Source organism: Scleropages formosus, chromosome 20 (genome assembly GCF_900964775.1).
Source record: "Scleropages formosus chromosome 20, fSclFor1.1, whole genome shotgun sequence".
NCBI lineage: Eukaryota > Metazoa > Chordata > Actinopteri > Osteoglossiformes > Osteoglossidae > Scleropages > Scleropages formosus.
The window spans coordinates 18,136,627-18,164,491 of record NC_041825.1 but is presented as its reverse complement, the minus strand read 5'-3'; the positions used below and the strand labels follow the sequence as shown (position 1 = coordinate 18,164,491).

General features: G+C 43.7%; 3 protein-coding genes across 6 annotated transcripts; all 3 read left to right on the top strand.

The window, feature by feature from the left end:
• The first annotated feature begins 8,145 nt into the window (after positions 1–8,145).
• Positions 8,146–19,474, top strand: p4hb (prolyl 4-hydroxylase, beta polypeptide). Its single transcript, XM_018762155.2, has 11 exons — positions 8,146–8,508; positions 10,274–10,480; positions 11,358–11,491; positions 11,690–11,827; positions 13,401–13,505; positions 13,684–13,809; positions 14,248–14,448; positions 15,142–15,262; positions 16,097–16,278; positions 17,217–17,321; positions 18,104–19,474. The coding sequence occupies exons 1-11, from the start codon at positions 8,367–8,369 to the stop codon at positions 18,173–18,175; spliced, it is 1,533 nt and encodes a 510-aa protein (XP_018617671.2). The 5' UTR covers positions 8,146–8,366; the 3' UTR covers positions 18,176–19,474.
• Positions 19,475–20,545: 1,071 nt separating this feature from the next.
• Positions 20,546–23,200, top strand: ppp1r27b (protein phosphatase 1, regulatory subunit 27b). Its single transcript, XM_018761645.2, has 3 exons — positions 20,546–21,291; positions 21,610–21,760; positions 22,242–23,200. Exons 1-3 carry the CDS (start codon positions 21,027–21,029, stop codon positions 22,360–22,362), a joined length of 537 nt encoding a protein of 178 aa, XP_018617161.2. The 5' UTR covers positions 20,546–21,026; the 3' UTR covers positions 22,363–23,200.
• Positions 23,201–23,431: 231 nt separating this feature from the next.
• On the top strand, positions 23,432–26,822 carry LOC108939940 (mapk-regulated corepressor-interacting protein 1-like). Of its 4 annotated transcripts, none has more exons than XM_018761632.2 (5): positions 23,432–23,565; positions 24,706–24,797; positions 25,104–25,222; positions 25,427–25,531; positions 26,027–26,822. In XM_018761632.2, the coding sequence occupies exons 2-5, from the start codon at positions 24,790–24,792 to the stop codon at positions 26,089–26,091; spliced, it is 297 nt and encodes a 98-aa protein (XP_018617148.1). In that variant the 5' UTR covers positions 23,432–23,565; positions 24,706–24,789; the 3' UTR covers positions 26,092–26,822. The 4 variants fall into 4 exon arrangements, with proteins under 4 accessions (XP_018617148.1, XP_018617146.1, XP_018617145.1 ...); XM_018761630.2 differs by lacking the exon at positions 23,432–23,565 and adding an exon at positions 23,619–23,783; XM_018761629.2 differs by lacking the exon at positions 23,432–23,565 and adding an exon at positions 23,619–23,914.
• Positions 26,823–27,865: the final 1,043 nt, after the last annotated feature.

Below are 27,865 nucleotides of genomic sequence, written 5' to 3'. Positions count from 1 at the left end.
GCCTCGTTTAACGCCGTGCAGATGAGGAAGTAGACGCTATCAGTAAGACCGTTTTTACCACACTGACACGGTTCCACTAATTCGGTGGCTCTGGCCAATTCTCGGTAGGTCACTTGGTGCTTCCCCCAGAATTTACAGTTCATACTCGAAGATTTTGAAGCCATGGGTGGAGTCTTTTGGTACAGGAATGTGGGAGGGGGGGCACAGCTCATACTTTGTCCACACGCTCAAGTGGTAAAACTGCGTAACGCTTGTCTTTTACGTTTCACGTACATTTACTCACATAGCCGACGCTTTTTTCGCCCAAGGACCTTACAATTATTTACCCCTTTACGCAGCCGGGTCATTGTGTCTTTACTGGAGAAATTCGGGGTAAGTACCTTGCTCAGCGGTACCACAGTTGAAGCTGCGGGTGGAATTTGAACCTGCAACCTTTTAGGTCCAAAGTTTGGCAGCGACTGTATCCGCTGCGCCACCTGCCGCCTGCTGTTTTTGCGGAGCTCGGTGACATGCGGCAAGCTGTGAATGCGCAGCACGCGGCTACCGCGGTAACGGGCTGCCTCGTGTCCCCCAGCAGCACACGGCGGAGAACGTCCAGCTGAGCCACTGCAACGCAGAGCCCGTGTAGCACCGGCCGCGGCTCCTGACCTGCGGCTCCCGCGCTTCCCTGCCGCCGGCACCGAGGATATTTATTTGTCCTGACCTCTTCTTCCCGGCTCTTCCGGTCCAGATAAGCTCTGCCTTCGAAGGCCCGTAGCCGGTGCCACAGAGCGCTCGATGCGGTTCGGGCACCGCGGTGTCAGCGCGCAGTATTTAGGTTCTCCAGACACGCACGGTGTCCAGCGAAGAGTAACTGCGCACGCGCCATTGGCAGCGTTACCGCGCTGTTCTGCCGGACCGTTATTGCTCTTTTGACACCTGGCGAAACGTGGCAGCCGGAGCCCCGCGAGACTCCGAAAGAAGCGCCGCCGCGTTTCACACGTGCGCAATTCGCAGCGACGGCCGGGCGCTTCGCCTCGTTTCGGGTGCTGGAGAATCTCCCCCGATTGCAAAACTGAGCGCTGCCCCCCCCCCAGACCTCTGCGCTGGACCCCGAGCGCTTTCTGGAGGAGCTTCGTCGAAACTCGAGCGCACCGAAGGAGCACTCAAGGGATAGAGGGAAAATGTGCTCTTTTTTGTACATCATCGTGCCATCGGAGCGCAGTTTTTCACAGAGCGAACGTGTTTGAACGCCACTTCTGTAAGGTCACGTCCGTTCGGAGAGCTCCGCCGTGCCTTGTGTTCCTCGGTAGAACTGGAAATGAGAGCAGGACTACGCTGCGGAACGTCGCCCTCCTTGTTCTGCTCTCCACCCGTCTCCCCCTCTGCTCTGTCGCCAGCGCCGTCCGAACTGGGCGGAAAGTGCGACGACGGTGACGTCGGCCTTTCGCGCCTTTCGCACCTCGCTACGGCACGGGAGCTGCGTCGAAGCCTAAAATGGACAAAATCAGAAGGGAGGCCCGGGAAGAGTGAGGAAATGGAAACGCAAACAGAGGCTTCCTCTTCATCGTGCACAAGTCCGATAACTGTCCCTTTCGCCTCTGTCTGTGTCCGCACCTAGCTGAGCCACACGCCTCCTGACTCATACGATAGCGATCTCGGCAGGCCGACGAGTGACACGCGGGCGGCGCTGTGTTTTGCGTTAATTCGGGCCGTTTCACTTACTTCTATCCTCCTGGTTGTTTGGAATTAATTTTAAAGAGCGTCCGACCGACCGACAGCCGAAACACCGGGCCAGCTGGCTCCCTGATCGCTTAACATGTCCTAATTAAGGGTTCGGCCTCAGCAAGGAGATCATCGGCGCAGCACGCAAACTGTGCACTCCTCTGTTGATCGTGGTATTACACCGCTGATATACATCATGTACGGTAGCTTGATATATTGTGTTGTCAGTAATCCACGCAGAACCAGGCCTTGTTTGCTTTGCTGTGATTTGTGATTATGAAGCCATGCGCTCATAAATCATAATCCCATAATGCACAAATAAATGTAACATTCTGTCATGAGGGTGCAGTTGAACAGACTGTCCGCCAGGGGGCGCAGCTCCGCTTTTTTTTTTTTGCCAGTCCGATTCCAGTTGTTCGCATTTCTGCTCATTGACGCAGTTGTTTGTTTGTTTGTCTTTTTGTTTGTTTGCTTGCTTGGCGGTTGTATCTTTAAGTGATTTTCAACAATGTTCGACAAATGTCCTTACTTTGTCATTTTCTTCAGGCACACCTCGATATGTAAAATTATCTTCCCCATCAGTAGCACTCAGTATGTCGGTCCATTACAGCGAAAAGTTGCTTCCATGAATGTAGACTCGTGTTTATTTAATTCACAGTGAATTTCCCAAAACTCTATAAGGAACCAATTATACGACACATTTGTTGTTCAGCTGCCTGACAGCGGGCCGGAGCTCTAAACTGAGCTTCCCACATTTTGTCCGACGAGCAGAAGAAATGAAGCCTTGTCTTCCCATCACATCTTTGTGCCTCTTGAAGCAGCTTTTCATCGGTTCGAATTGGACGTCTTAAAAGTCTTATTTTTTACAAAACACTGTGACATCATGCTGAACAAGTTGTTCTCGGTCCTTGTGCCACGTGCAGTCTGGGCACCGAGACGGCTGTTTAGGCTTTGCTGCGTGAAAATAGCCCAGTAAATTTCCAAAACTTAAACAGGCATAAAGATAAAGGGGAGTTAAAATGTAACATAAACTTGGTCTTGTACAAAGTACATGTTCTTCTTTATGATCTATATTGTAATTATTCACTCAGCGTAAGCAGGATCTCTGGAAATGATCAATACACTGTATTTTCACCACCACAAGTTACACTATGGGAAAATATTCAGCCTTAATAATTCAATTACCAATGACGTTCAGTGCAGAACCAAGCCTGGACACAAGACTTCATTTACATCCACAGGTTGGTGGAAAACATTGATGTGAGATTATATAACCTTCCTCCAGTGCTTGGCCCTGCCGGACCAGCAGACGAGTGTTAACAGCTGTCATGGCAACAAGAAGCTGGAATCCAGGCCCCGCGTGTCTCCTCCTCACGTGGTCTTCTCTCCTAGTATGTGCCCCTGAGCTCATCTTGCCTCCCTCCTTCCTGGTTGACATCACTTTCAGCACTTTCCCTGGAACCACAATCTTTGTCTTTGTCCCTAGTGTTTTATGCCTGCTGTGCACAATCACAGCCCATTTACTTCTGGGCGAAAAGCACATGTTCCGTTCTCCTGCTCTGGAGCTGTCATTGTCGAAGCTCTAACTGACCTGTAAATACGCTCTCTGAGAGAGTCGTTTATGTTTGTTGCCATGGAGATAGTTGAGCGCAGTTCTATGGGATTCTAAGTAATTGCTGCCACCTAGTGGTGATGTGTGGTACTCACCCGACACTCCCTCATCATGGTCATTCAGTCTGTGTTTTAGTTTTCATTTTACCAGTCCTTTTTTCCTAACAAAGTTAGAATGTTTGTTTTGTATACTAAGCTATGTACATTTGCATTATTTACTGGTTTGTAAAGTTGGATCATTTTAATTGAATCAATACAAGTAAGGTTGCTCGCTCATAAAATTCTTTTACTGTACTTGCACAAGTGTTTTCCAAGTGCGGTTGACCCTCTTCAGCTAAACAAGGGGAACAAATACGGTGTTTTAACCGACTTGTTGTTGGGAGGCATGGAGGCCGCGCAGTTCTCTGAGTCACCCAGTCGTCTCTGGCCTTCGGGAAGCTGAAGAGAGAATAGAGCAGGAAAAGAACTAACGGACCCTTCCCATCTTCGTCTTCAATAAAGACACGAGATCCACGAAGCCTAGAAGTTAACAAAAAGTACGGCGGTATCACGCATTTATTTCACAAAGCTAACAATTTGAGAAACTACCACATTGCTGTGATTTTCACATCGACAGGCTTGTTTATTGATAGGGTGTTACTGAGGCAGTTATTACTTCAACTTCCGGATTTTACGGATATATTAATGCAGCATTTTTCGGGGTTACATTGTGCCAAATTTTTAAATGTAGCATTTTCTGTGTTTTTTTTAGGATACTCAGTAAAAAACCCAAGTTCAGATTGCTTTTTACCTTTTAAGAAATCATTAAATGTCAGTGTGGAAACAGGAGTTTGATTCATCCACTAACATCCACTTCACTGCCATATAAACATTTCTGCACATTGCGCATGCTTTATTAGCATTTATCATTTAATGGAAGGGGCTTTTTTGGGAAGCACTTGAAATAAATCTAAACAAGTGGGCGAGCCTCTTTCACAAGCTATGGCAACCACAAGTGATGATGGCAAATCATGCGGTGCAGCATAGACCATGTCAGAGACCTGTCTCTCCTTAATTGCAATTTCCTCAATGCCATTACTGTTAGTGAAAAGAGACTCTGTTGTCATGGCAACTGCATCTCAGTCATTTTTGTGTTAGGTCTGAAGACCTCTTTGAGCGCAGAGGGTACCTGTAGGGTTAAAAAGTGCGTCATTTTCTTACTACTTTTCTCAGGAGTAATTGTGTTGATGAGCCACGAGGTTGTTCATAGCCAAATTTCCTCTCCAAAATCCATCATCATTCATTTTGAAGAGCGATTGTTCACTGTCATGGCCATTTCATTCTCATTTTCAGAAGTGTGGTTTTGCGTATGTATCACTTTCACATAATTATTTCCATCTTATGAGTACTCTCTGAGTAATCTTCCTTCTCCAAGCTTATATCTTAACCGACAGGATTCTGTCACTAATTGATCAGAGCAGACTGCAAAACATCAATGGCCGTGACAAAAGGGTAACTCCTTTTATGTTTCTTCATTTAGTTTTTCTCCAAAGCGACTTTCAATGAACTCTGTGTAGTGTTATCAACCCACACACCTTACACTGCTAGATACACTACTTACACTGGGTCACTCATCCACGCACCAGTGAAACACATTCACTCACACACACTCTGGGTGACTTAGAGTTACCAATCCACCCGAACAGCACGTCTTTGGACTGTGGGAGGAAACACACACAGACACGGGGACTCCACACCCACTGAGCGGGGATCGAACCCGCGTCCTCTCGCACCACCCAGGCACTACTTGCTGTTCCGCTGTGCTACCCTTCTCTTCTCGGACACCGCGAAACAAACAGCGAGGCGCCAAAGAAGTGGAAGTGAACACCATATAGAAGAGAAGCTAGAAAAGACAGAAAGGAAATGAGGCAGTATGAAGTACATGTAGGAAAAAAAAAAAGTATTACATGAATACAAGCAGCTCAACCAGATTCCAACCACAGAAAGTGATTAACTAAGCCAGCCAATAAGAGACTGACCCATCAGTGCACGGTTCTTCCTCCGGCTCCATGCTGAGACATGACTGTTTGCCTCCACTTCTGCAAAACAGTGTGACTGTGTACTGATCAACAGCTTTTAGGGTTTTTTTTTTTGCATTTGTGTGTAAGAGGGAGAAAGAGGAGACAAACAGAATTTTTACCGCAATAACGCAATGTTCCCTACAAGTAATAACATATATTATTTAGGGTTTGGTTTAATTTTGCTGTAGTGCTATGACTGATTGAAATGAACCCAGATGAACAAAGACGGCACTGTTCTCGGAACAAGCGTTAAGATCAAAACAAAATTTTGATTGCACATGTTTCAAACATACGTATAACAAAGGAGGATGGGGACCATGTCCACCCAGTGTTACTGAAAGCCTTAATGTGTCCCCTAGTATTTGTGCAAAACTCTATTGAAAACTGCTAATAATATTTTTTGATCCCCCTCAATACCTGACAAGTTTTTATGCGACCGGTTTAAAGCAATTACTGATTTGTTTTTCTATTATGGATGGAAAAAATTCAATTACATGAAAAAACACACATTTGTGAGGCATGTTGCTCGGAGAGGCCTAATTCTACCATGGAAGAGCAGGAATTCTGACACGTAAGGACAATGCCTGTTCCCGTAGGCTTAATATACGACGAAAAGAATTTTTCATGTCAAATTTGATTGTATGGTTACGTTTTTCATTTTGTGTGTTTCAAGAATCCATTAGGGGACTGGGCACAAGAGTCAGTGGAAGGCTATTTCCACGATGCATGCAAAGTAAGAGATTTACATTGAAATATCTATTTTCGACAGTCACACTCTTCTGTTAAGGGTACTGTTTGAGTTGAAGGAAGACGTTAGTTTACTGTCCATGCTTCTTCCTCTTCACAGTATGGAGATCTCATTTCAGTAATCTAGACTCCATGAGTTCAACTTCTGTGTTTTTATTTTTTTTTTTGCCAAATTAATTTGAACAACCTTATGATGTAAAGCTGCAGATTTCCCCAAAATTGTTCTCCAGTATAACCTGGGAATGCACACACTGCCTTGTATCAACAAGCAGAAGGTATGAGAATCTGCTACCTGTGTCTACACACACATCTTCAGAACCGCTTGTCCCATATGGGGTCGCGGGGAGCCGGATCCTAACCCGGTAACACAGGGCGTAAAGCCGGAGGGGGAGGGGACACACCCAGGACGGGACGCCAGTCCATCACAAGGCACCCCAAGCGGGACTCGAACCCCAGACCCACCGGAAAGCAGGACCACGGTCCAACCCACTGCACCACCGCACCCCCTTACCTGTGTCTAAAGAAGTAAAAATGTGTCTTTCAGCGAAATGATTCAATTTGAAGACTGAACTCTGGAGGATGCTTTAAGCGCCGAACGACACCGGAAAACCACAGACGGTTCCCTTGGCAGATCCAAAAACGTGGGCAGTTCTGACTTCTGTTCATCCTTTATGTTACCAGTTGTTCATAGTATCTGAGGAAAAACACCAAGCCACACTAAATCTGGATTTTAATTGGAAGACTGTACAATGTCAACCTTCACTGAACATGTCATTCTTAGGATAATATTTTTCATATTGATATGTTCATTTTATATTTATTTCTATTTTCACACTTTGAATGATCACATTTTTAATGTTCATTAATTCCTAGTGTTCTTATCGCTGCCGTCTTCCTGAGTATTTCAGCCCCATACTTTGTGTGCTGTATTTAAATGGCTCACGTAACTCTTTGATGATCAGTTAGGACAAGTGAATGATATACTATGGCGCTACAGCAAAGTGGTGTCGCCATTGTGCAATTCTGATACCTGTAAGTACGTAACATTAGTCTGTGTGGGTCACTGTGCACATCTGGGTGCTGATCCACTGATGAATGACTCATCTCCGTGGCCTGTGAACAGCATGGTCTGCACTTTGGTCAGTGAAATTTTGATCAAAGTGCAGTCTGACCTTGTCACTAAGACTGCTGTTACTGACAGCATATTGAAACTCCACACAGCTTATTTCTGAAAAGGTAAGCAGCAGCTGGCCAGATCCTTTTCTTAAAGTGTATGGCATGCAATTAAAACCTTTGTCTTTTCACGGGGCCTCACAGTTACCTTACTATTACCTATCCTCTTCCTTTGCCATTTCTCCTGTCAAAAATATATCGCCCAACTTTTATGAATGAAAGAACGAAACTGTACTCGTTTCAGGAGAAATTATTTCGGTTGTAACGCAATGCAAAAGCCCATTAACTGTTTTGCAGATTCACTTTCACTCCTGGATGTGTCACTGAGAGGTGAAGTGGCGAAGCAGAAATTTACGGGTTGGCCACGCCCCTTTCGTTACGGTCACGCCCATTTCATTGTAGCCCCGCCTCCTCATGAGTACGTGACTGCTGGTCCATACTAAGGAAATTCTAACGCGCTCCCAAACGTATAATTTTCTCTGTTCCCACTTATGCTACGTTAAAGTCGTTCTCCTTTTTAATGCAGCTCACTCTTTAAATAAATTCCACTGTGCTTGCTGCACGTAAAAGACGTGTTTCGACTCTTTTTCGTCCTACCCTTTAATTACCCTCATCGCAGAGAGTACCAGATTTATTCGATACTAATGTAACGCGGTTATTCCAGCTGTAGGAGACGTGTGTAGAACCGCGTCACCCCTCACACCGCCCTCGAACCTCTTTTACCCATTTACTTCCAGGTACCCTCCGTCGCGGTCCACTCACAATTCAACACGAACAGCATGCGGCCGGACCGGCACACATGCGCAGAGCGCTCGGCATCCTTAGTTCCTGCCCAGTGTGCCTGATAAAAGCGCATGCGCAGGAAGGCCGGCCTCTCTGGACCCTGCGCACTGTGCCACGTTTGTAGCGGCAGGCACAAAACAAGAACGACCAACCCCACTGAAAAAGCGAAATATCGCGTCTACGTCCGTCCCCCCCCCGGTTTTGTTTCGTTCATAGCGTGCCTTGGTGACACTAGCTGCCCAGATTTAAGCGTCTTTTTCCGTATTGTGGAGGACTGAAGTTGCAGGCATGATGTTGAAGTTTGTCTTACTGTGCGCTCTGGCCGTAGCCAGCAGGGCTGAGATCCCCGAGGAGGAGGACGTGCTGGTCCTCAAAAAGAGCAACTTCGACGAGGCTCTGCAAGCTCACCCCAACCTCATGGTGGAGTTCTGTAAGTAGCGCTCAACTCTCTCTTGAGAACTGTGTGTGTGCGCTGGTGTCCAAGTTTAGGCTCGTAGCGAGCGAGTCAGTTGGTTGTGCGACTCGACGTGTGTGTGAAAATGTGAGGGTGGTGGGTTGTTTGACTGTTGGAACGCTTAGTAAACGGTAGCGTTTCTTAGTAACACACAGCATTCGTGTTTTTCTTTATTAATAATATTTGTCTCGTTTCTGATTTATTATACGTAAAGTATCGCTACATTCAATCACACTGGTAGTCTTAGTAACTGAGTTTCTCTGGATCATCATGCCCGTAGAAGTAGGAAGCTACAGAGGGTTTTAACCCTGGCCTAACTGAGCACTTAAACTTAGTTGAAGACAAATCTCTCCACTGGTTTTTAATGTCACTTTCAGTCATGGTTTGTTGACGTGAGTTATTGTACGTTCCTGCTCTCCCACTAGTGTGGGAATTGCTGTACTCGCTGCGAGTAATCCTTGTCTTAGTTTCCTCCTCAGAGAGTGTGTGTGTGTACTGGTCGGACTCGCATACGGGACCGAATAACTTATTCAATAAGTCTAGACACTTCATCATTTGTCACCAACTAGCCAAGTTTTTTTTGCTGGCTTTTCCTATGGCTCTTATTAATTTGATCAAACTTCTAATCTTAAGTGAAGCCCCTTTCGAACTGCTACGTTTAGGCCACTTTTTTTTTTCCTTTTGTTTGGGAGCAGCTTGTGTGAAGCTATATCCTGTTTTACAATGTGTTTCGGTTTCAGTTGCTTAATAAGAAAGTGGCTTCTGCGGACGTTGACTTTCTCAGTAGTACACTTATTTCAATGCATTTATTTTCATTCTCATTTTATGAGTGCATTTTTCCTGAAGTGCACCGAGAATTTCTACTACTCCATTTTGTCGGGGTCGTGCACAAGGCGCTGTGTGTCTGCCGGACTTCATCAAAGTTGAACTTGTGAAGAGATTGACAGGCCTGCTGCCCAGTCAGAGAGCACCACGATTGTGCTGAGCCAATAAGATCTGCGCTAGGAGGGTTCAGGATTGTTTGCACGCTCTGTTTGAGAAGCGGGCGGAGCCTCGTGACATCGCGCACTGGTAGGTTGACGTGTACTTGAAGGGTTCCTCTGTGGACCCCCGAATTACCAGTGTGGTAACTTACCTGGGTCTGAGGTTGCATTAGGGCTCATGTCCTAACTGTGGAGCAACAGCATCGTTTCCATTGATTGAAAAGTACGTTGAGTTGTACATGGAGGTGAACGTTGGACTTTAAACCACCAGGACCGAGATGCTGGATGTGTTTGGAGAAATATTGTAACACGTTGAGGGGCAAAATCCATCTTGTGTGTTCCTGCAAGCAGGTTGTTGGCATGGTCATCATATGCCGTTTGTTCAAGATCGTAATCAAGCACCCTCACTCTGTTGCATGAGAAGAGGGTTTTGTCTTTAGGCCTAACCCATTGTTCTAGTAATTTTGAGGAAGTGTTGACACACTGACTCTCAGATAATGGTCAGTGTAACTGCCTCTGACTTGTGTAGTGCCATATCTCTTACTATGAGTAGTAAAATGTCCCCACCCTGATTTTTCTTGCATCTTGGTGGATTGGGTCTCCTTCCAGGCAAGCTGGGCCCTTATGATGGAAAATATTACATTTTCTCTATTCTGTTGGTACATTAAATATATGCTCAGGGAGCAATGGCCTGATCTGTCGGCCCTGCCGTTCTCATGGCTCGTACTGCAAGCTGCATCCCTGTCCTACACTTCCAGATGCTCCCTGGTGTGGCCACTGCAAGGCCTTGGCCCCTGAATACGCCAAGGCAGCTGGCATGTTGAAGGCAGACAGCTCAGACATCCGGCTGGCCAAGGTGGATGCCACCGAGGAGACGGAGCTAGCGCAGGAATTTGGTGTGCGAGGCTACCCTACCATCAAGTTTTTCAAGGGAGGAGAGAAGCAGTCACCCAAAGAATATTCAGGTAAGTCACGAGTTTTCAGCATCAATATGCTGTTCAAAACTGTTCTGCACACCTTTAAAGCAGGAGCGCCAGCAAATTGACTTGTCAGCTTACTAGCAGAGTACTTTATAAATTGTCTGCAGTATATGTTAAACAGAGCACAGTGATTACCATTTAACTGTCTGTACCTGTATATTTTTGGGATGTGTCTGAAAGCAGTCTAATTAAAATGTCCTTTTCTGTTTTGTATAAAAGAAGCTTAAAGTAAGCTGTTAACCTATGTCATGTCACATAAAACTTTTCAAAGGATTCTCTTTCATAGATGTAGGTTTTTGTGATGGTCAGAAATGTGCAAATTACCCAGATGGGGAGGCCTGATTTGACTCCTGCTTGTCCTGTGTTTTTGAGTGTGACAGTGTTTCAGCTGGGTGTATAACTGAAGCTGTCCTGCTCAAGACCAACTGTGCGATGTGCTGTTCCTCATGTTTACTGTAGCATTTCGGGGGGGGTGTTGTGGGGAAACTTGAATGGCAGCCAGACTTTGACTAATCTTAAAGAACAGCTTTTGCAAGACCTTAGTTCTGATCAGGGTCCTTGCTGTTTGCAGCTGTTCTGCTAATCCTAATTACAGTGCATTGTAGGTTCTGTTTTTTTATTTACTGTTGGATTTCCTTTCCATGGTTGCTGACATGAATCCTGTCCAAAAGTATATGGTTCAGTATGACATGGGACAAATGGTACTCCTTTTGGTGTTCTATTAGGCAGCCAAAACTGTGTTTATGGAGGAATCAAATCTGTCCAAAATGTCTTCAGTTTTATTTGACCCTGTAGAAAGCTAAGTAATGCTCCATCTCAGGCCTTTGTCAGAGCTTACTTTCCTCTGCTGTGTAACTTACAGCTGGCAGACAGGCTGATGACATCGTGAGCTGGCTAAAGAAGCGTACAGGCCCCCCTGCCAGCATGCTGACTGAACTCACCCAGGCAGAGTCCCTGATTGCAGACAGTGAAGTCACAGTTATTGGCTTCTTCAAGGTGAGCTGGATCTCAGATGAAGTAGGAGTTGCAATGGCAACAGTAATGTACATACCAGCTTCTTAAAATTGTCAATGCATAAGCAACATTTCAGAAACTGATTAAATGTTTTTCATTTGCCCTTTCTCAAAGGGCAAATTAATGCTAAAGTACTTTCTATTTTATGCAAAGAAAATAACCAGATTTCATTTGAACCAGAATGTGGAGTCTGATGGTGCCAAAGCTTTCCTGAAGGCTGCTGAAGCTGTAGATGACATTCCTTTTGGCATCACTTCAGAAGATGCCATCTTTTCCAAGTTTGAGGTGTCCAAGGATGGCGTTGTCCTCTTCAAGAAGGTATGTGAAGTTGTCAAAAATTCAACTATCCTTTATCAGTTGCCTGTTAAATGATTTGAGAAGAAATGGGGAGGATGTTGGAGCAGTCTTTCTGTCAAAAGGAACTTCTGCACTTAGTTGTGTGAGTGAATTAAAGAAAATGGGAGCATAGATGCTTTTATAATTACCTTTGGCACTCCCCCCCCAGAAATCAGGCAGTTTAGACCTTGACAGTTTTAAACTCCTGTACCTGCACTGTATATTTTAACATGGGGTGATTCTAGAATGAGCCCCCCTTTTTCTTTTGCTACTTTTGGCATGGTCTATCATGTATGTGGAGGACTATCCTGGCTGCTACTAAAAGTAGCACATTGAGTCTTGAGTCCATTGTGGGAATACCCAGGCACTTGCTCTGTGCTTTGGGTCATGCCTGTCTAGCATTAGGCTACAGACTTTTTTTCTTCTCTCCCCTTCCCTTGGGTTTTGATGTGGAGATATTAATGTGCCCATTAACAGCAAACTGTAGGTGGGAAAGGACTGTTGTAATTGTATGGCTTTAATTTTGCACCAGTACATACAAAACTCTCCTGGGAGCACATTTTACTATATTCATGATCATTTTCTTAATGGTTTTGCTAAACTAAAGGAAAAGCTTGGGTTCAGGGTAGTCTGCTTGACAGAGAAAACAACTTGGAACTTCTCCAAATTTTCATTCTTAGTTGCCAATCATTTTTCAAGGATTTGAAGGTGCTTGAAGCTGACCCAAGGGAACTCCCTTACAGTAGTGGTTACAGTAAGGGTTTTAAGGAAAGCTTAACTGATTTTGGGTACCAAGAGTTCCTGACTTACGACATCGTCTCGCTGACCTCATGTTTTTCCTCCAAATTTGATGTGTTCAAGGATGGTATCCTTTAAGAGAACAATTCTTAGATCTGAATTGTGATCTGTTGGCAAAGTTCTTGGTCAAAAGCCTTCTGTTCTTAAATGTATCACAAAGTTGCCTGAATTTGCTGCCTCTGTTTAAATAGATCTTTGCATTATCACACAAGTTGGGCTATAGAACTACAATGTGGTAGTTGTAGAAATGACATGGCACACATCTGAGCATTTTAACAGATTCTGGAGCACAAGTCAACATAATATGATGTGGCCCTTAACTCAGAATATAGTGGTTCACTTTCCATATAACATAGGATCACCTCTTGGCCTGGTGTTGGAAACATCTAGTTTCCTGCCAACTGTTTTAAAGAGCTAAATGTGTGCCCTAAACCTAATGTATGCTGGTGTCACTCACTGTAGTATTTCTTTTCAGTAAACAGCTGTTGTATTTTTCTACTAGCACTGCCACTTGAAGTATAGTTTGGCGGTGCCGGTCAGTGTCAAATTCTTGTGGTCTCTACTTCCTGCTGATCTGACAGGATCTCTGAATGACAACCAGAGCACTATTGGCACTTATTGAAATGTAGTTAATACTTGAGCCTACTGTGTTCTGATAGAGCAGTTCAGAAGCATTTATTTACAGTTGGGTTCCCTGTAAATAGGTGGTGTTTAGGGGTGCCTCATGTGACCTTGTCTTTTTTGGCTTTTTTTGCAGTTTGATGAGGGCCAGAACACCTTTGATGGGGAAGTCTCCAAGGAGAACCTCCTGAGCTTCATTAAGGCCAACCAGCTGCCCTTGGTCATTGAATTCACAGAGCAGGTAGGCCATCCTTGTATTCACTGAGTTCGTGCCTTTTTTTTCTTGTTCCCACTGTCCCTCCCATATACCTTGTTTTATAGCATTCTCTTGTCATGTTAAGATTTTTCTATTTTTTTCATGCTTTTTGTGTTCTATGTCCAAATACAAATTGACATGGTGGTGGCTGTTTTGCTTGCAGACTGCCCCCAAGATTTTCGGTGGGGACATCAAGTCCCACATCTTGATGTTTGTGCCCAAGGCAGACTCTGACTTCCAGGACAAGTTGGGTCAATTTAAGAAGGCTGCAGAGGGGTTCAAGGGCAAGGTACATGGTTGTTTAAACTTGTCTCGCTGTTCTATGAGTTGATTTGTTTGAGTGAAAGTATATCTGCTTGGAGTTTCTGCATTGAGAATGCAGGTCATAGTTTTAGATTGGTATAACTTTCTGGTTTGTTAATCATAGCTCTAAGTGCCTATTTCATATGAGAAACAACTGTTGGTAGAATAACATTAGTTAAAATTTATGCCATGCCCTGCACAATTCTACCATTCTACTTTTCTAGAGGAAGTTTGGTTAAGGTGATCAGGAATTGTCGTAAATGTGTCTTGCCCAAAGCTACCGCAGCAGAGACTTGTAACCAGGCGGTTATACTTAAACGTTACACTTTCAACTGTCTAGATGGGGAAGTAGGTTTTCAGTGATACAGGTAGTGTGAACTTCATATCTGGATTGATGCACTTTTTTCCCCATTCCTCTCCCAAGATCCTCTTTATCTACATAGACAGTGACCTGGATGATAATCAGCGCATCCTGGAGTTCTTTGGGCTCAAGAAAGATGAGTGCCCTGCAATTCGTCTCATTACCTTGGAGGATGAGATGACTAAATACAAACCAGACACTGAGGAAATTACTGCAGAAAACATAATCTCTTTCTGCACGCGTTTCATAGAGGGCAAGCTGAAGGTATGTATAGTCACCTTTTAGACACTTGCATAGTGTCCAGACCTGTTTTACTCTACTGTGTCGGTGGGGTTTTTTGTTCATTAAGCCTTGCACTAAACGGATTTGGCTGCGTGGTAACATTCTTAATCAAATTTACACATGAGTCTACCTACTTTAACCAATGGTACTTGGGGGGGTTCACATTTTTTTTACTCCTGCATGAGTTTTTCCACTACTGACATGATTTCCTGTAAACCAAGATATGGAAGTGGCAGTCCCACCTTTTATATCAGAGATGGGAAAGACTACTAAACAATTTTGTGGTAAAACTGAGGGGCACAAGGGTTTGACATACTTTCAGTCAGCACTGTATGCATTGGTAGATAAGTTGGATTGTGATTTTCAGCTGTAGAAAACTGGCCTGATCAGGACCCTTATTTCAACCTGGCACAGAACACAATTACTCTTGTTCTTTTACATGAACAGGATGTCTTTCTAGATGTACCTTTTTAAAATAATATGGTATTTAGCCTTTAATGAAATTCAAACTGAAAAACAGCTTCAGGTAACCAGTCATATTCTGCTGCAATTCAGCATTGAAAAAAATCAGTTTACAGAAAAAGTTGATGTGACACTGCCTACAGTGATCAAGCTAGGGTTCATCCTGCAAAATGTGTGCACTGATCAACATTGGAACATCTGAATTTTTTTCAGCCTCATCTGATGAGCCAAGACATCCCTGAGGACTGGGACAAAAACCCTGTGAAGGTGTTGGTTGGGAAGAACTTTGAGGATATTGTCTTCAATCCTACCAAAAATGTCTTTGTTGAATTTTGTAAGAACTTTTTTCTTTCCCGTATGCCATACACAAGATGTCCCTAGGGCATTAATGCTGATGCTTCCCCTCTTTCAATGAGTGTGCAACAAGACACTGCAGGCTTAGGACAAAATTGTAACCTAACTGAGGTGTCTTCTGATGAGCTAGTATATTGAATTGCTACCATTTCCTGCTGAATAAATGGATAAACTTGGAATTTGCAGTGTGTGATAGTGAACGTGTGGACTTTAGTCTTCTGTAGCTTTATATAGCTTGTACCTCTTGGAATTCACCCCTGTTGAAGAGGTGACTATCTTTTCTGCAGCAAGTGTAAGCAAAATTAACAAAGATGGCTAGCCCTGGAGTAAAACTGCAGGGATTTAGAATGTGCTGGAATAGTTTTGGGATGGTTCTTGGATGGATGGGGAGTGCCAGAGGTGGCACTGAGAAGGAGACACATGCAGCACACTTTGCATGTTTGGTGTCCTAGCTAGTTGGAGTTCTACATGGCCACACCTGTCTGTAAGGCATTGTTTTTAACTGCAGCAAGTGCAGGATTTGGGAAATTAAGTCAATTTCCAAATGCATTTGCTAACTGTGGGGTGCATGTTTGGGATAAGTATAAAAAAATCCCAAACTGAAAACCCAACATTGTATCTAATTTACATGATATAATCCACTTCAAAGATCACGAGATGCTTTTGAAGGTTCTTATGGAAGTTTGTTAGCTGTAAATTCTTTTTGTAAATGGAAAAACTTGTAAAAATGTAATTGCCCATGTGATGGGTTCAGTAGTGTTTTGCCAGATCCCCTATGGTGAATGACTGACTTTGCTTCCCTCTTTCCAAACAGATGCACCCTGGTGTGGCCATTGCAAACAATTAGCTCCTATCTGGGACAAACTGGGTGAGAAATACAAGGATAGTGATAGCATCATTGTGGCCAAGATGGACTCTACTGCCAATGAGGTGGAAGCAGTCAAAGTTCATAGCTTCCCCACATTGAAGTTCTTCCCTGCAGGAGATGACCGCAAGGTGAGAATCCACCAGCAGTGTCAGCAAAGATTTCTCTCAGATGACTTGTGGAGAGATTATTGAGCCCTTGTCTAGACGACATGTAAATATTTTATCAGAGCCTAACCTGTAAAGGAAACTAAGTGTACAGAGATCTCAGTACTTATGTTGACAATCTTCTGGTGTTAGCATTTGAAAGTGGATTAACTGGCACATGGTCCTGTTAGATTTTTTTAAAAGATGTTTTTTGAATTCCTTTGCACCCCTCTGTCCTGTCTGTGTCATTTCTATTGGCATTAGCCCACTGAACCCCACAATTACTAGGCCCCAGTTTAGAACTGCTTTTAGGCTGTCTCGTATGGTAACTGTAGCTAGTTGACAGTTAATGTATTCCAGTGTATGACAGCATTCTCATTTGATGGCCCTTGCTTGTGGGCAATTTTAGACCTTAAAACCTAATATGTTGTGCCCTCAACCTATGAAGATTCAACTTCAGTACTAACAGTAGGCATTAGATCAGCTATGGGTATCTTCTGTATTCCCACCCTGTGTGGGACCTTGGTTGATTGGTACTACATCTAAGGATGACTGTCTTTAGTCTGTGAAATCAGGGGTTACAGTAAGGCTTCTGTAGTTTTCTTTCAAAGTTGAAGAATCCTTCCTAGTTGGAAGGATTCCTAGAGTAAGGACTCTTGCATAGTTTCCTTAAACTGAAATGTTAGTTTGTGCAAATTTAAGGCACATTTATAATTGCAAAATGTATTCTCCAATCTGCTTGTCAGCCAGTGCTTCATTGGCTTTGAAAGTTCATCTAGAAGTATATGTCAAAGATCTTCCCATGAGACTTTTGAAGCTTTAGAAGCATCTTAAATTAAGAGGCAGTTGACTTTTTTTTTCTTCCCCTACATATCTCAGCATGCAATTGCAAAGTAAATTGTTCTTACATGTAACTGTTGTAGGTGATTGACTACAATGGTGAGAGGACACTTGAGGGATTCACAAAGTTCCTGGAGAGCGGAGGCACTGATGGCGGTGCACCAGCTGGAGAAGAGGATGAAGATGATGTATGTGCTTTAAGGCTAGGCTCAATCTTGGGGGGGGCAATGATATCACAGCACTAATCTGAGATTATAGTTCAAATTGAGTTTTGAACTCATTTACCTTCAGAGAAATATGCTACAATGGCATTAGCCACTCAGCAGTGGGGGGTTTGCTAGCCATCCCAAAAAGTGCCTGAATGATGGATGATGCGGCTGCTGAAAGCATGGATTGGGTGCAAGGCTCTGGGGAATCCAGTTCAAACTAGCTGGGTTTCTCAGAAGTCCAGTTCCAGAATCTGAGGGCTGCAGCTGTTCTGTCCTGTCCACCCTTTAGCTCTCAGTACATTGCAGTCAACCCTGAGCAAAACACTTGTATCTCAGGCTATGCTGATCTCTCCTAAAAAGCATACTGCCCCCCCAGCCCCTGGCAGAACTGCAACATGTCAGTTTGTTTGCAGTTCATTAAGGTCAGCATGTTCTAATTTATTTATTCATAAATTTGTAGCTGCATAATCTCATACATCATATATTGACTCAATCACTTGGTCCTTTTGTTACAGTAGAGTTCTCAAAGGCTATAACTGAGGTTTGTGTCCAGTCTAGAAATGCTAGGGCTGTCATTGCCCATTGTCTAGATAAGAGCACAGTTTACCTCAGACCTAGATTTAAAAATAACAGTAACAAAGGCTTATTCCAAGTACACCTCCTTTTTAGGTCCCGTGATACTTTAGTACCTTTTTTGAACACTGAATAAGAGATGTATTCAGTTCCTTAATCATAAAATATGCTCTTGTCTGATCTCCCAGGATCTTGCAGACCTTGATGACCAGCAAGAAGATGATGATGAATCTGATGGTGAAGGACATGATGAGTTGTAAGATTCATCTGGGGAGGAATCCCACCCTCTCCCTATCCTCCAGCCGAAATGCCCCTCGGCCAGACGCCGCTATTCTTTGAACACTAACCCTTCTCTACCCAAATATTTCCATCACTGGGTGTCAGGATGCCCCACCTGCACAAAGGCACCAGTTCTTCAACCTTGCATATTAGCCCAGACAGACCCATCTGTCCTCACAGGAACTGAGCACTGAAATGGCACCTCTGGGGGTGTCTGAAATTCTGTATAGGTTTATTTTTTTATTAAAACTCCCCCAGACCAGCTCTGTAATGGTACTGTACAAACCTTAGCCATGTTGAGCAGTGATATCACCCCTGTTCATTTTTTATGTATTCTTCCCTTAACCCCTCCACAGTTTTTGTGTGTGTATATGTGTATACATCCACAGGCATATTTAAACCACACATGAATATTTGGGGGTCTTTGTAATTAGGATGTGTTGACTAATCTGGGGAAGGAACATGTTGTGCTTCTCAAAGACCAAATAAGAGTTGAGGGAGGTTCTTTTTCTTTTGGGTCTATAATCATTTTAGGGGTTTCTCAGTTTGCTGAAAAATGGATGCCCCTGGTAGCTTCACTGTGGGTGTATTAAAGTGTACACTTCAAGCCTGAGGTTTGCAGTCAAAAACTTTGTCTGAACCAGATGTTTTTTTTTCCAGATTCAGTGTAATGGTCCCCATGGATCAACATATTTAATTTTATTGGAACTTTATTTTAATCAGTCTTGATGATCCAGTACTCCCACCTGTTATGTCTGTGTGGGCTAGTACTGGCCCTTGTAACTTCTCTGCTGAGAACAGAGGTAACCCTTGAGTCTGGAAGATCTTCCCATGTGCCATCTGAGATTAGCTTGTTACTGATGAGACAGGATTTATTTGGAGGGCTTCCAGATCTGAAAGGGGGGGCTCTTCTGATTCTGGGGCAGGAACATAAGTAAACCCCATATCCCCACTCCCCACAATCCATCCTTGTACACTTGCCCTCCCTTGACTTTCTCTTCTGGTGTCTTGGCTTGTACTGTGTATGTGTGGTCCAGATGTTTGGAAAAAAGTGGTGTTCCATGAATGAGTTCTGGTTCTCACATTCTGGGATAAGGTTTTTTTTTTGTGTGTGTGTGTCCAGGGTGGAGGGGGGCTATGGAAGAGGGTGGGGGGGGTGGAGGAATGGTTTTTGAAATGCAGTAGGGTGGGAAATGGTGGTTGGGGTAGGAAAAACGAAGCATTCCATCACAAATTGAGAAGTAAACTGGTGGCCAAATAAAAAAAATTGAGAAAATTCACTTATTCTGTCCTGTTGGTGGTGCTTGCTGCTTTAGTACCAATGCCTTATACCAAAAAGGAGCTGCTTGAAATTTGTCAGTCAGAAGATACTTTACCTGTACTATGCAATGACAACACAGCAACAAAATGCAAAAGAGGGTAGGTGTAAAATTACCAAGCTGTGTACATGGTTAATTGCAACGTTAATGTTGTAAGTCACTTCGGAATAGTGTCAGCTAAATGTAGGACTGTAAACTCATACTACAGTCATGCATGTTTAAATTTGAGGAATGGGCCCAATGACTTGTAGCGTTGTAAAATTCGGTGACATTTGACAACTTCCTTAGTCACTAATTCTTTCAAGCTCAAATGTTGTCTTATGCTACACCATATTGCCATTTAATGGTGTGTTTTGCCTTAGATGTTTTGAGCTAAAATATAATGGAAACACAACTGTAGATTCACTACATGGCAAATGACATAAGTCAACATATGTCTAAACTATATACAGCTAAACGGAACAACCAGAGCAATACTATGTGCTTTTACTCAAACTTGTGATTTCTGAAGCAGTCTGCATATTTGGTTGTGACCAGAGCTCATTCTTAGTCTATCTTAAGAGTGTATTCTCTAGCACAACAGCTATAAAGGCTATTTAGAGTTATTCAAGTAATGTATTGAATAAAACAGGAATTCAAAAGACCAATTTACAGCACAAAAAGGTGTTGGGTCTTATAACTCAAACACAACCACTTCCTCTAGGAATGCAGTAATAGTCTTGCATGTGAACACTTTTTAATCTTAAAGCCTAAAAGTCTTCTGTCCCATAATTCCTGAGTCTAATTAAGAGAAATACCAAAGTACTATTTCAGCAGTACATCTTACTGCTGTACATCTAACAGTACAAGTTAGTCTTGCAAAATACCAGTCTTAGTCAATGCCCCAAGATGGTATGGCTTGTTTAGGGCAGTGGTTGTTTACTCTTAGTAACAGTAAGCATGCCTTCTGTTCTAGAAATCCAGTTAGGGGCAGCAGACATCCCTGGACTGTAAACTACTTTTATTTCCTTTTGCTGTTTACAAGTTCCGTTCCAGTTGTGCGTTACGTGACCACAGCCTGTAATGGATCTTTGGTCTGTAGGTGGTGAATGTGGGAAGGGGAGGGTTTTAGAAATGCAGCGACGAGGCAAGACCAAAAGAGAAGCTGAGAATCCTGTTGTTGCTTGATGAGGTACGAGATGTAAGGAGATGCTGTGGGGCTGTGACAGTCCTAGTCATGCAATTTGAGCTCTCTGGTCAGTAAGGTGACAACTCCCAAAAATAGCACCACTGAGGGTATATAGAGAGCGACTTACTGCCCCTTGTCATTGGAGTTCATACGACAGAAGAGCCAGCCCGAAGGACCAATAACCACAGATACTGTTAGCACAAAAGTGGTTGAAAGTCATAGATGTGTGAAGTCCAGGGAACACACCAATCTTGTGGATAAGAAGACGGGGGGAAAAAAAGGATCCTGAGGATTTTACAGTTCACAGAGCATATATTTTACAGCTAGGTTCTCTAGCTTAGTCACATGTGGATTAAGAGTGCACATTTGCAGAAAATGAAGTATTGCAGCCAGTGCCCTGTCTCACGGGCCATGAGAAACGAGCATTGCACTCCTAAAGATTGCATTGCAAAAACTTGCGGGCACTCTACAGCATCACTCAAACCATCCCGCTCTGTGCACTTTCCCAACGACGTTGTCTTTCAAGATCATGTCCGGCAGGGAGATCTGGAACAGATAGGACGGTTCCTCAGAGCCAGAAAAGTGTGCCTGGACACCATCTATCACTCAGGTGAGAAACCAGCCTGCTGTTAGGACTGTACAGAGTGGGAACAAGCAACAGATTTGGGAATGACCTGTTTCTAAATCTGGCTGAGTTTTGAACTTCTAATGTGAGGTTTAATCTGTTAATCAGACTAATATAAAAATATTATTCTATTAGAAAAATTTTGATGTGCCATTTGAATGAACTCTTCAGGTTGAGTATGGTTTGTCAAACAGGTGCATGAAACTGAAATAAACACAGACCCACTGTTTTATATGCCTGTTGGCTGTCTATTATGATTATGAATGTTATCCCCTCCTACATGCCACAAAAACAATTCCTCAGGCATGGCAGCTCTCCATGAGGCAGTCCTCTCGGGGAACCTGGAGTGCGTGAAACTTTTGGTGAAATATGGAGCTGATATTCACCAGCAGGATGAAGAAGGCTGGACACCCCTGCATATGGCCTGCAGTGACAGCTTTCCGCATATTGCCAAGTGAGCCACCCGTGCCTCATAAATCTCCACCACACACAGCACACCTGGAGGTTAACAGTGTGTCCGCTAGAATCCTGACTATCTGGTTATCGTTTCACATAGACGTGGCTGTAAATGCAGGAGTTGAGAAACTAATATTAAATGTAGGCACACTGAGGCAGCGGGTGACATGGTGATAATAGTTCCTACCTTCAGATCTGAATGTTGCAGGTTCAAATGCCATGCCCTACTGTACTGCCCTTCAGCAAGATACACCCTACATTATAGTATAAATATAAGACTAAGTAACTTAACATTGTAAGTCACTTTGGAGAAAAGAATCAGCTAAATTAGAGTAAATGTAAATGAATATGCCTTGTAAGCAATTCAGAGTTTTTTTTATTTTTTTTTTTATTTCTTTCTTTTTTTTTTTTTTTTTTTTTGGCTTGGCTAGTGGGAATTGCAAGAGCATGACTATGATGAGCATTTCTGCTCCACTCAGGTACCTACTATCCTTGGGTGCAAATCCAGAAGCATTGAACGAATGCGGAGAAAAACCGGCAGACCTCATTGATCCGGACTGCAAAGAGCTGATTCAGCTGTTTGAGGTGGGATGTGACTGAACTCCTGCAAATGCAACTGAACCAAAACATCTCCTCTGCCTTCCCAATAGCTGACGGTGATGGAGTGACAAGGCAAGACATGTGGGATGTCCTCACTCAGTCTCCTCTTTGGAAGCGATGGTGAAAGGTGACAATCCAGTCAAAGGAGCTGGACACCTGTCATGAGAATTATGTCAAGAGAGTGGAAAAGCGCTGCTGTGATTGATAATCTTTTGCGCCAATCATAGCAAACACTTCTGTCTGTGGAATGTTGTATACATAATTTCTGTTGTGTGCGAAAAAGATTCTGATTAACATAAGAATTTTTTGCAGTGCTATTGAATTTGATACATACAGTACGTGCATTTGCAGATAAAGCATTCTTGACATGCTGCAGAAATTTCGCATTGTAACTGTGGGCTTATTGAAGTTTGGGCTTTATATATTGAGCACTTTTTCTTCTGTTGTTGAATGGTAGAGTATTACTCCAAGCGCCTAATCATTTGTAGGGTCTACTGTCAGTCTCTGTGAAAGGTATAATAGAAGAATTCAGCGCAGTGAGATTTGACAATGCAAAACATCAAGGAGATGCGATACTAAATGTAAACCGTGTTTTAAAACGAATATTCAGGACAGGCTGTATTTGTGTTGCGCGGCGGTGCTTTCTCATCTGTCACTTAGCCTGAGGAGCACATTAATATTTAAAAATGTATTCAAATCACCTTGTTCTGAAGTACTTTTATCCAATTTTGTTTCCATTCAGTCCCGTTGTTGCACTGCTGTTTCCCTAAAATGTCTTATGATATTATTGTGTGAAAGTGACAGTGTTCCTGGAAAGTAGTACTCCCAAACTAAGTGTTTATTTTATACTGTATCAGTTTTCATTAAAATGATTTTTGGACATGGTTTCCCGTGTTTTTGCACCTATGTAGAAAGGAGGGAAAGTTGGTAAAATTTTACGGTTGTCGGGCTGTATAAGAAATATCGAAGAAACTTAGACAGGTCAAAAAAGAGACAAAGCCATTTTACGAAGGAGCACATCCACGGTAGCAGCACTGCTAGCTAACTGGCTAACTAGCAGCGGTTCAGCCAGCTTTGGGGCACGTTTTCACCTAGTTTGTCACTGGCAACGAAGTCGGTACAGTCAGTACAGACTACTGCTATTTGGAAATTCTCTTAAACGCACACATGGCTGAGGACCGGGGATTTTAAACACAGTTTGGGGTGAGAACCTAGCGGCGCTTCCCTGCGCGACGTCGCCTTCGCTTCCGCTCGCTTCGCCGGAAGGAGTCGGTGGGCCTGAGGAGGCCCGCGATCCCGCACACACACGGATAGGCAGGACGGGAGGGACGCCGATTATCCGTGTCTATACTAGCCGGACACCGTTGCTAGCTGCTGGAGGACCGGGGACGCGCTCAGGGCGACGGTTTGGAGCCCGCCCGGTACAGAACTGTTGGGACCCTGCCTGCCGCGTTGCGTTCTCTTTCACACTCACTCACTGACTGACTCGCTCACACACACAGCGGTCTGATTAGGTCACTTTCATTTCGGAGAGCATCCTCCGTCGACCCTGGTAAATAATTTTTCCGTCCACCAAGCGCGCGTTGTTGTTACACACCGGTGGTGGTAGGCGGCTGCACGCGGAACCGAAGCGCCCGAGATCGTGCGTTTGTTTGGCACGCGGAGCGCGGCGAGGAGGGGCGTTTACTGACATAGCATGATCAGATCCTCTCGCGCTCACAAAATTGCACTTGTTCGCTCTTAATGATGGTCGGCAGCGGGAGAGGGAAGCAGACGCGTGTAGACGCGGATTGGCTGTGAACTTGGAGCAGTTGGACGAGTGTGAAAGGTGGTCCGCTTCGGGCTGTTCGGCAAACACTGTGCTTCGCTTGTTTACCTACTGCGGGCGGCGTGTTTGTTCTCTGTGTGTGTTCAGCACCAATAACCCTGATATCTTCTTCGGCATCACTCAACTAGTGGCCACTTGACGGCTCGGTGTGGAGTTGTTCACGAAAAGAGCAGGCTGCGTTAGCGCAGCGCGGCGCGGACTAGTGTCCGGGCCATAATATTTCGGGGTGTTCATCATTATCCCCGGAAAACACGCGTTCGCGAGGAGGTTCCCTCGCGTCGTTATTTATATACATTGTGTCATTGGTTAAGAGAGCGAGCAGCCTTTGAACCGCTGTGTTTGATATGTTTTCACTTGTCCGGGTTATTGTTTGGCCACCTTCCTCCTCAGCCTCCTGCTCAGACAGTGCTGGCTGCTGAAGAAAGTGTGTGTGTGTGTGTGCGTGCGTGCGTGCGTGCGCGCGCGCGCGCGCAGAGAGCTCTGCACTGAGCACCGTTGTCTCTCTCTCTCTGCAGAATGAACCAAAGAGTTGAAGTCTCCTGAGGCTCTGCCACACGCTGCCGAGAAGAGCACAAGTTCCGCTGCAGATCAACACAGACATGACCAGGTTGGTTCCTGCACGTGTTTCCAAACACCGCATAGTCTCCCTACTGAAGGTAGCTGGGATTTCTCAGGTTTTAGAACATCTGTAGGATTTCACCGCTGTTGTGCACGTGATGGTGTAACAAGGGTGGCAGGAGGATGTGTTCCTCTCAGTGTTCAACAAAGCCTGATGTGCTCCCAAATGTCTCTGTATGACTCCGTTGCATTTACATTTATTAATTTATACTTTTAAGTAGATGGAGATTTTTGTAATGTTAATATCAGTAGGTGAAACATTGTTAATTCAGTTCCCACCCCCCTTGTTTTCTAGTTCACCAGCTCCTAGAATGGTTCACAGTTACAAACGTACCTCCAGTCCCCGGTCTCCCACCAACACTGGAGAGCTTTTTACACCTGCGCATGAGGAAAATGTTCGCTTTATCCACGACAGTGAGTAAAAACTGGGACCAGCTGAGAGATGCAAGTGGTGGGAAGGAGCTATTCATTCGGTCAGCTGCTAAATAACAGCAAATTAAGAGCTCAGCCGCAGCAAATGCTTGCAAACATAGAAGGCAGTTCGGTCTGAAGTCCTTGGCCTGTACAGATATCGGACAGTAAAGTTGACAGCGTGTTAAAATTTTAATCACCATGCAGCCTGGATGTGCGTCATGAGGGACATAAAGTCTTCCCAGGGCAGCGAGCGCAGTGAAAGAGGACCCCAAGAATATGTGGAGAAGAACCCAAATCCCGCTCTCCACTGTGAGTATTCTTGCTGCCTCTTGTCCATTCGGAGGTTCAGCGGAGTAAGTGGTCAACAAAGCTTTCAACTTTGGGTCATTAAAAATGTCTGGAATTTTGAAAAATTTACATTTTATGTTTTTTTAACGTTTACATAATTACGTTTATTCATTTAGCTGATGCTTTTCTCAAAAGCGACTTACAGTGTTGAGGTTACAATTATTTACCCATTTATATAGCTGGGTAATTTTACCAGAGCAATTTAGGGTAACCTTGCTCAAGGGTACTACAGCTGGAGGTGAGGCTCAGACCTATGACCTTTGGGTCCAAAGGCAGTAGCGCTAACCCTTACGCTACCAGTTATATATTTTATAGCCACTCTGGAGAATGTAAATATTTGTCCTGCTTTGGAATGACCATATTGATGTTTCATTCAGTTCCATTTTTTTTTTTTTTTTTTTAACTCTTTTGTCAGAAGGCCTTCATTAGAAGAATTTTTTTGTGTCCTTTCCACAGCTTTCACACCAGTTGACCTCAGTGAGATCAAGAGACGGAGTGCACAAGACTCCAAGAAGTCTTAGTTGTTTGTCCAGCCCGTCTTTTTTTCCTCCAATTTTCTCTTTGGTCAAGCCTTCCTATCAAGCTGCTCAACCAGTCTGTCACTTCCACCCCTGGACAGTTGTCACACGCTTAGATGGCCGGGATTGCTAGCCTGCTGTTCTGAAGCTACTGTGCTGCAATTGTAGTCTTGTGACAGAAATCTCTCTATATCCTGAGCATCCCTCTCCAAAACACAAGTGCCACACTTTACCTTTCTGGACCTGTGCTTTGGTTGACTCTTGACCTTTAGTCCCTTTTGCTGGGAAGTTTATCAAGGAGGCTGAACTATGTTTTCATGGTGTTTCTTCTGTCCTGATTCCTGGATGCAGGGTTACTACGTAAAAAAAAACAGCTTTGAATAATATTAACCGTTCTCTTTTAAATGAGATTTACTGAACAGATGCAGACTGCTTTTAGAAGGCAGTGCAGGGTAACTAGTCTTTTCCCTTATTTTCTGAGTTACATTCAGTAGAATCTACAGTCTTATGTAAACGCCTTTGCTCTGCTCAAATTTCTGATTACATCTATAATAATAGATTTTCAGGGCTTTGGAATTTTTTCTATTTCATCATTGGTAAAAGTAGTTTCACAGAGTGTGATGAGAGTAGTGGAGCACAGGGGGGTTGGGCTCAGAATATTTTAAAATCAGTTGGTCTTTTTAATTGAGCTCCTTAGTTTTGGGAAAACTAAATTTTTGGTCTGCTGGTAGAGTTGTGTGTGTGTGTGTGTGTGTGGGGGGGGGGGGGACTACTTAAGTGACATGTAGAATTCATATCTTAAGTATCTTAATGTAATATTAAAAGGTTTGCAGACAATGGCAAAAGCAGATGCCTATGCCTGTTTAAAAATGGTTTTGTAATGATCTAATGCTGAAAGATATGTATCATAATGCTTCCCTTGCAGCTGCTCTGTGTTAAATGGGAGGATAGCATTTTTATTTTTTATGAATATGTTGTTAAACTCCCATGTTCTGAAAAGCTGCACTGTTTGGCTAAAATGTAAAAATGCTGATGATTTTGCTCTTTTGTTACATCTCGAGGTGATTTGTAATTATTTTTATACCTATTATATTTTTTTCTGTTTCATATTTTTGCCTCTGAGCTTGCCATCTAAAAAAGTAATATTGAGGGAGATGGTAGTATTGTTACATGAAAGCCAATACCAAACATCTCAGTTTTGCACCTGTCACAGTCACCGTTTCTGCCTTTTTGGCCAATGTTTGTTTTCACCTGTAACCCACTGACCCTCAGCCCCGATCTTTTCATTGAAGTCATCTAGGCCATGTCCTGCAAGCCTCTCAAGCCCTGGTACTTTACTGTCTCTTCAGGCCATGTGTGCTGTGTTCACATCATGTATAACACAAAGGATATGTGAGCATGCAAATGCAGCCATGTTATTTGAACTCATCAGTTGGTTTAGTACAGATGTAAAAATTCGGTTTGAGAAACTGTCATGGCAAACTTAATTACGCTTAAGGATTCTGTTTGTTGCAGATCATTTAGTTGTGCACCTAAAAATATCAACTTAAAGGGCAGTTCTGTAAGGAGACCTGAAATGCATAGTCTTGAGGTGTCCAGGTTTTTCCAGTGATGACTCAAGAAACCAAAGTGTTTTTTTTTTTTTCCCCTCATCCCTAAATTTTAATCTAAAGTCTTACATTTCCGATTCAGATTTGTGTTTCTTGTTACTCTCCCAAGAAAAAAGAGGCAAGTCCAAAACAGGATATCCCTGTACTTAAAGGTTTGTTGAGTTGTG